This window comes from Bactrocera dorsalis, chromosome 3 (genome assembly GCF_023373825.1).
Source record: "Bactrocera dorsalis isolate Fly_Bdor chromosome 3, ASM2337382v1, whole genome shotgun sequence".
Taxonomy (NCBI): Eukaryota; Metazoa; Arthropoda; class Insecta; order Diptera; family Tephritidae; genus Bactrocera; species Bactrocera dorsalis.
In genome coordinates this window covers 18175331-18183112 of record NC_064305.1, presented here as the reverse complement: position 1 = coordinate 18183112, position 7782 = coordinate 18175331, and the positions used below count along the sequence as shown (strand labels likewise).

Sequence of the window (7782 nt, the reverse complement as noted above, 5' to 3'; positions counted from 1 at the left end):
TTTTCACTTTAGTTGATTCGGATGGAAAATGAGAGCTGTTTATTTTTAACAGCTGTTTCCCAGAAAACTAGTTTTCGCACGTTAGCTCCCTTTTCGTAGGTCACATATATTGACTTTGGTTCATAATATTTATGAAATTTATGTAAAATTGATTTATTTTTAACCTTTTCGTGTTTGAGTTTCTTGCAAAATATAAAAACAAAACGACAATCGATTAATATCTATGATGATCTCTATTCAGTATATTCAAAATGGCAGACAAGAGTTCTTTTTGGTTTTGTGACCTGCTAACTACCAGGTCTCAAATTTAAGACAATATTTTGAGACTAAGGCTAGAGACTGTTTAGTGAATAACTAGTAACTAGTCTCAAATTGAGACTTTACCTCAAAATGTCTCAAATAGAGACTAGACACTGGTTACAGAATCCCGCTATTAGTTTGCTAAGCTGACAAAATTTGCTTTACGTTCGCCGCTTAACCCGTTCAGATGGTAAGAAGATCCAAGATAATTGTGTAGAAAAGAAAATTAACTTTCCTCGAAGGCAAATGATTTGAACCTTCTTTTCATACCATGTTTTGGGACCTCTATGTGCACCTTGAATGCAAGGCATCTATATTAAATTTTTTTTACTCGCCAATACATTTAAAGATCTAGGGAAACTCGCCCGATTTAAACCCCATTGAGCACTTATGGCACATACCGAAGTTTGAAGTTGCTAATCTGAAGCCAACAAATAAAAGTCAATTCATAAAGATTTTAGAACTGGTTCGGTTTGGTCCCATTATAAATAAATTTAATAATTTTATTTTAAATTTTTCGCGAAAACCCATTCGTCGAAATATATTTTTTTGTAAGTTAGTCTGTGCCAAATGTCAAATCAAAATAATCATTAGTGTCTAGTATACAATTGTCTTGCTGAAGTACATAAAATACATTCGGCGAATTTTACGATGATTGAAATTGTTGAACAAAGAAATTCGATTAAATTTTGTGCGGAATAAAAATTCTGGCGCCGAAACATTCAGGATGTTGGAAAAGATCTTCGTGAGCAAGTTGACGACGAGCCACGTCCAGGACAGCCAAAAGACATGGAAAGGAATTGGCGCTTGAATATCCACGATTAATAGTAAGAGATCTTACGGACATAGTTGGAATATCGAAAACTCAATGAAACCCATTTTGAAAGATCATTTGGGCCTAAGAAAAATGAAAGCACGGTGGGTTTCAAAATCACTCAATTATTTCTGAAAAGCAGAGTCGCGTTAACCTCTGTGAAACAATCGTTTCCGATTACCAGGATGTCATGAATCGCATTATTAACGGCGGAAATTAAATCTATGCTTACGACTCGGAAACAGACGAACAATAGGCCGATAGGACCACAATTATGTACCGTCGCATACTGTATTGATTCTTCGTGAGTTTTTCGCCAATTTAAACAATATCATACCATATTCGCTTGATGTACATAGCTTCTGGCTATTCAGCAAACTCAATCGGGCAGAACATTTTGAGTTGACATTAAACATAAATCACTACGCGCATAGAAAGCTATCCCGGAAATTGACTTTAAAAACAGTTTCGAGGATTGGAAAAAAACGTTGACACAAGTGTATTGTGCCAAGGGGGATTACTTTGAGGGTACGACATATATGTATTTTGAAAAATAAATTAAGAATTTTCAAATTATGAATAAAGTCTTACTACTTTTTTCTCATGGCAATATTGTTGAGATTGGACCAATATGTCCACGATGAAAATCAATTCCTTGTATAAAAAACTCTTTTATTTATCAAGATGTTTTCATGATATTGGGCACAGATTATTGTTGAAAATAACTCTACTCTCTAACATATTATTCAGATCGGACATCTATAGCATATAGCTACCATACAAAATGACCGGCTGAAATAAGTTCTTGTAAGGAATCTTTTGTACTTTTGAAACTTATTTTAGCTTCTGGGTGGTATTTTTTCTTGATTAATGTTCAATACTGAAAATAATCTTATTTATAACTCTAGAAAAATTATACTGTGTCAACTATTCGATTTCAGACGAGTTAACTTGAGTGTGAATGTCAAAATAGTAAGTCGAAAGACACTGAAATTAAAAAAATTGCTTCACATTAGCTGAAACTGTTGAAAATAATTGCACATTTATTAAATATAATTTTCTCTCATTTTATTAAGCATTTATTGTCAATTTTTAAACATTTCAACCAGCAATTTTTACAAATTTCTAAACACTTTTTGTTTGCTTGTTTTCTTTTTACAAAAATTTCTTAAAATTATTTAAATTTTGTTAATGAGGTGCTTTAATTGCTTTAGTGTGTATAATTTATATGTAATAAAAACTTACGAAATAATTTGCTTAAGAAAATAACTAAAATTGAGCTAACTGAGAACATTGCCATTTCCCTTTAAGTCTATAGCACATTTTAACAATAAATAGTTGTTTTTTTCTTAAAAGAGTTTAGCATAATTAAAATGGGTGATGATTGAAGCAAAAGCGCGATACATTTTTTTTATGTATTTTTTTTTTTAATTTTTATCATGTTTTGGTTTTTTGAAAATACAATAATTTTAATAACATACAGACATACACATTAGCAAAGCTTTTGGACACTTAGACTTCTTAAAAAATATGTAAAAAAAAAATATTTGGAATAAATATTGAAAACAGCAGCAAATCGAATATTGTAAATCGTTAACGAAATATTCATAAAAATTTACAGCTATTTTGTGTGAAGTTGTGTTTTTGAAATATTTTGTTAATTTAGAAAAATTTTAAAAATTATGGGAGTTAAAAAATTTAGAAATTTTTTCATTCAAATAATTTTAAAATTTCAAGCTTTCTTTGTCAAATGCGCTTTTCAAATAAAAAACCTAAAAATTTGAGCTTACAGTCAATTTTCAACACACGCCAAAACATATAAGAGCTATTAACGGAACTTTTTCAATACGTATGTGGCATACCAAAAACAAAAAAAAATATATATTTTCTAATAATTTTAAATTTTACAGTTTTGAGAACTTTTTTATAGTTAGAAAACACCGATATTATGAAAAAAAAACATCAAATGTATTATATGAACTTTCGAAACACCTTACCACTTTTATGCAGTACTGTAATTTTTACCGTTATTCTTCATTATCCATATTTACATGTACATTTTTAGCATTTTATTTATTTTTTATTAATAAATTTTACTTAAAACTTCTTTGGCTTATCTTACATGCTTTTACATTTAATTAAATTATATTTAAATTGCAAGGGAAGCTAAAGTGCTAGGCTTAAATATATTTTAAATAAGTACAAACCTTTGAGTAGACAGTTTACATTTATATAGGCGGTTTTTGAAAACTAATCAAGCATAAAGCATTGTAAAATTTAGAAAGCTATATATGTATTTCATTTAAGTATTTTTTAATTTTTTATAGTTTTTAAAATTTTTTTAATATATTTTTTTTTTCATTTTCGGCTAAGCTCAAAAAAAGAGCTGAGTTTGATAGCTGAGTGCATAGTTTTGCTAAAAAGATGTTTTTAAACTGTGTTCGCTACTTTTTGAGTTGTGTTTTTAGTATTTTTTGTACCGTTACCTTAGACATCCCTTTGAGACCCGTTTCGTATATAACCAATAGAATGCGTTGAATTGTGAGGATTGTCTGGTCTAAAGGCCCGAATTTTTTAGTGAAGTCAGCTATTCGAAAATAAGGATAGATTTTTAAATTAACGTTTTAACTCCAGAACTTCGAAAAATGTTTGAATTTTAATACTTCTTTTAGGAAGATGGCTACAATTTCGAAAAAAATTTGATGTAAAAAAAATCCGATTGTAGAGGCAGCTGTAACTTCGAAAATAACATGAATTTCGAAAAATTTGATTAAGGTGAAGGCTATAACTTCGAAAGAAATTCGAATTTCGAAAAATACTTTTATGAATTTTCGAAAAAGCCTTTACGTACACGGCTATAACTTAAATAAATTTGAATTTCGAAAAGTGCTTTAGGGAGACTGTTACAATTTCGAAAAATTTTTGATATTATTATAAAAAATTCGATTATGGAGGCACCTATTTCTTTGAAAACTTTTTGAATTTCGAAAAGTCCGTTTAGGTAGACGGTTAGAAATTCGAAAACAATTTGTTTTCTGAAAAAATCTTAGTATGGTGACAGCTATAACATCAAAAACAATTCGAATTTCGAAAAAAAAAACATTTGGGGAGACGGCTATAACTTCGAAAATAATTTTCATTTCGAAAAGTTGTCTGCGAAGACGGCTATAACTTCGAAAATAATTTTTCTTTCGAAAAATTTTTTCGCGAAGACGGCTATAACTTCGATAGCAATTTGAATTTCTCAAATATTTTACGGGATTGGGTGATTTCGAAATATCTGTTTAGGTAGACGGTTAAGAATTCCAAAACACCTTGAATTTCGAAAAAGAAACCTATTGAAATTTTGAAAAGTTCTTTAGGAAGACGGTCAAAACTCGAAAACAGTTTGAGTTTCGAAAAAAAAATTTTATGGAGACGGCTATAACTTTGAAAATAGTTCGAATTTCGAAAAAATATTTTTAAGGAGACAGCTATAAATTCGGACATAGTTCGAGTATTGAAGAATTTTATTAGAAAGACTGCTTTATCATCGAAAACAATTAGAACTTCGAAAAAGACTTTTAGGGTGACGGCTATAACTGGAAATTTTGAAAATCCTTTAAGGATAGCTCGAAAAAGTTTGAATTTCGAAAAATCCTTTTATGAAGACAGCTATAACTTCGAAAATAATATGAATTTCGAAAAATAATTTCACTAAGACGGCTATAACTTCGAAAACTATTGAAGTTTCGAAAAGACCGTTTAAGGTAGACTGCTATAACTTCGAAAATAGTTTGAATTTCGAAAAACACTTTCTGGAAGACGGCTATAACTTCGAACATAACTCAAATTTTGAAATATTTTCTAAAAATTTATAAACAATGCTCTCTTTCTCTCTGATGTTTTATGCCGAAATATTTTGAACAGCTTTAAAAATTTTGCCTGTTTTGAAATTGATTTGAAAAAATAATTTTTACAAATTTTAGGTTATATCAAATAAGTTACATATATTAAAATATTTAAAAAAGAAGTATTGCTTTACAAATATACATAAATTTAAATACACATAAAAATATTATTACATATTCAGGTTGTCGAGGAATGCCTCTATTTCGACTCTCGCTTTAAACTATTTACATTACAATTTACATACACTTTGCAGAGCTTTGTATAAAAACTTAGAACTTAACTATAATTTATTTAATATTTCATAAGCGCACAGTGATAAGATTTGCTGCTCGAAAATTTAACTAACACGCAACACACACATACAAAGATCCATGCAAGCTTCTTCCAAACACACACACTTATTTACATATATTACGAAGATCACGCACGCGAACGCACGTACGCCGCACGACACGACTCGAAGCGCCAGCACTCTAGCTGTTGGCTGGCAACTCCGCGTGCGCCATAGTCCTGTGGGCGCTTCTAAAGCCCATGATCGTTGGTGTTGAGGAAACTGCGGCACACGCGACTCACTTCCGGATTCGCATGATTCATCAGCTGCATGTAGATCTGTTTGTGTAACTGGATTTCGTTGGTCATCTCCTGCAGTTGACGCAACAGCGCCTCCTTCTCTTTGAGCAACGTCTTGACGCGCTCCTCCACTTCGCGTGAACGCACCTTGGCCTTCTCGCGCGACTTACGCACCGCTATGTTGTTGCGTTCGCGTCGCCGACGATACTCTTCGCTACCCTTATCGACATGTTTCAGCGAAGATTTGCGTTGATGGTGCAGCTGTTTGTTGTGGTGTTTGAGTAGGTGTGCGCCGGCCGCCAAATGCGGTAAATTCACAGAGTGATGTGCCAACACATTGGCTGAGGTCAGATTGGTGAAGTTGGGCGCACCGCCGCCAACGCCATTGCTCATGCCACCGTTATTGCCCACCGGCCCATTGTTGGCCGCCGTCTGATACGGATTGTAGAGCCCATTGGCGCCACTATTTGTTATGAAAGCGGCGGCGGCTGCATTATTTGCATTGGTTTCTTGTAGATGACGGCGATATTCCGGATCGATGGGTTCCTCTTTGATGGTCGACGAGTCCGAACCCACCGAGGAGTTCTCATCACTGGAATTGTTGCTGTATGCTGCGCCCGAGTGCACCGCTTGTGGCATGTAGGCCAAAGCGCTGCGTCCATAGTTGTGTTGTTGTGTGCGTAACGTTTGTTGTTGTAGCTGATGTTGTTGCAGCACTTTGGCCGCGGCACTAACCATGCCGTTGGGCGGCAGCGTGGCCGACAAACCGCCCGGACTGGTGACCATATCGCTGAAGATGCCCAAACCCTCTTGCTCGCGAAACTGATCGTCGATCAGGTGTTGCAGATCCAAAGTGATCTCCTGCGCGGTCAACTCATCCAAATCGGATTGTGTATACTGTTGTAGCATTTGTTTTTGCAGCAAATTATTCACATTATTCACATTCGCATTAATGGCGGAGGCATTATTGTTATTGTTGAGCGCGGCGGCGGCATGCTGCATTTGATGCACCGCATGCTGTTTGACCACCAATCCAGCGTTTTGTTGTTGTTGTGCAGCAACAGCTGCGGCGGCAGCCAAATTGCCAACATTATTACTGTTATTGTTGTTGGCATCTGTGCCATTGTTGTTGTTTGGGTTGTTGTTGTTAATATTGTTTGCAGCGTTGTTGTTCTGCTGCTGCTGCTGGCCGCTGGACATGGCCGTCAGCGTGATCTGGCCGATGATCGCCTGTTGGGGCGGTGGTTGCTTTTTGAGGTCCAGCTGGGAGAGTGTCTGCACGGTGTCGTACATCTGTGGTGACTCCATATTGAGCATTTTTAGCTGTGCAAATGAGGGCAAAATGTTTGCTGTTTATACTGACTGCTTTTGTCTCGCAAGTTGAAGGGGGCTGAGTTTTGTTATACCGTTTTTGCACAAATTGTTTGGGGGCGTGGCAGAACTTAGCACATTTCAGCGGTTGCACTGCTTTCTGGTTCACTATAGTTATTTTCTTTCACTTTTTTCAAAAGTTGTTCACATTTAAAGTTGATTTGGGGAAAAAGTTAATTTTTTTACTTTTTTTCAAAGTTTGTCGCATTTAAGTTTCTTTAAATATTTTATAATATGTGTTTCAGAATTTTTTTAAATATATATATTAATATGTATGTATTTTTTTTATTCTGTGTATAAAACTTCTTTTGGCTTTTATGCTCTTATCCACTTCTTATCTGAGGTAAAATCTTTGGATTTTTTTTTATAAATGTTGTCACAGGGTTAATTTTTTAAATTAATTTTTTTATTGTTCTTAATTTTTCTTAATTGTTTTTCTTTTATTAAAATTGTTTTGTTAAATTTTCTTATTTTTTGAATTAAATTTTTTTGTTAACTTTTCTTAATTATTTTTTAAATTAAAATTTTTTGTTACTTTTTTTAAATTACATTTTCAATTAGACTGTTTTTTTTTTAATTTTTTTAAAATAATTTTAATTATTATTTTTTAATTTTGTAATTAATTTTTTTTTTAATTTTTTAATTATTTTTTTTTTTAATTTTTTAATTAATTTTTTTAATTGCAATAAAATTTTCTGAATTAATTTTTATATTAAAATTTTGTTTAAAAATATTTTAGTATATTTTTTTAAATTTATTTTGAGGTTTATTTTTTAGTTAAATTTATTTTGTTTTAATTTTTTAAATTTCTCTTAATTTTTTTTAAGTTAAAATTT

At 32.5% G+C, this 7782-nt stretch overlaps 1 protein-coding gene across 1 annotated transcript; it reads right to left on the bottom strand.

Moving 5' to 3' along the window:
- Positions 1–2562: 2562 nt before the first annotated feature.
- On the bottom strand, positions 2563–7442 carry LOC105224710 (CCAAT/enhancer-binding protein). The gene has a single exon (XM_011202872.4). It carries the CDS (start codon positions 6890–6892, stop codon positions 5528–5530), a length of 1365 nt encoding a protein of 454 aa, XP_011201174.2. The 5' UTR covers positions 6893–7442; the 3' UTR covers positions 2563–5527.
- Positions 7443–7782: the final 340 nt, after the last annotated feature.

Bases quoted from the DNA above. Each gene is read 5' to 3' on its own strand.
- LOC105224710 (XM_011202872.4), bottom strand. From the start codon at position 6,892: ATGCTCAATATGGAGTCACCACAGATGTACGACACCGTGCAGACACTC.